Source organism: Galeopterus variegatus, unplaced genomic scaffold, assembly GCF_000696425.1.
Source record: "Galeopterus variegatus unplaced genomic scaffold, G_variegatus-3.0.2 Scaffold5395, whole genome shotgun sequence".
Taxonomy (NCBI): domain Eukaryota; kingdom Metazoa; phylum Chordata; class Mammalia; order Dermoptera; family Cynocephalidae; genus Galeopterus; species Galeopterus variegatus.
In genome coordinates, this window is record NW_007731506.1 from 44,612 (window position 1) to 45,333 (window position 722).

Genomic DNA, 722 nt, shown 5'->3' on the forward strand with positions numbered 1-722 from the left:
TGCTGGCTGGGCAGCCCACGAAGCCTGCCCGCCTCGTGGCTCAGGAAGGGCCAGTCCCAAATCCCACACTCATGTCTGGCAGGTTCCCACCCAGGCATCACCCAAGCTGCACCGTGCAGGGGGCTGGGACCCTGACTTGGGACCATCTGTCTGGATGCTTCCTAAGAGCTGGGTGGGCTCAGGGTGCTTGGACGTGGCAGGGGCCGTGCAAATGGCCCCCCTGTGGTCAGGGCAAAGGTCAATGGCAGGGCTCCCCCTCTCCAACAACATAGCAGGATGCAAAGTATTTGGGGTGAGCCCCGGGAGCTGGGCAGGCACAGTTCCACCTGGGCCAATCGCCATTGACCAGCACAATCTGCGGCCCCTCTTGGCATCAGGCCATCATCAGACCTAGGAGGAGGCTGTGAAGTCAGCTGTGGGACAGTCTGGGCTGGAACCCGGGACCCTCTCCTCTCGTCCACCTGCCTGGAGGGACGGGGTGGGTGCATGGCTGCCCATGGGGAAGGGTTGGCATGTCCCCTTGTGTGGTGGTCAGTGTCCGCCGGAGCAGAATTACCTTGCAAATATCCCAGGTTTACCCGATTCATGACATCACTGGCTGTTAAATTTGCTACGTCCTCTACAGAACACACAGGAAGAGGCACAGACAGAAAGAGAGAGTGAGAGAGAGAGAGAGAGGAGAGAGAGAGGGTGAGCAAGCGCGGGCGCAGCGGGACCAGCGG

General features: G+C 60.8%; 1 protein-coding gene across 1 annotated transcript in view; it reads right to left on the bottom strand.

Moving 5' to 3' along the window:
- Window positions 1-722, bottom strand: part of LOC103604782 (potassium channel subfamily T member 1-like) — an 89,641-nt gene that overhangs the window by 4,045 nt on the left and 84,874 nt on the right. The window contains 1 exon segment of the mRNA XM_008589353.1: window positions 557-619. Coding sequence (XP_008587575.1) covers window positions 557-619 — 63 coding nt within the window.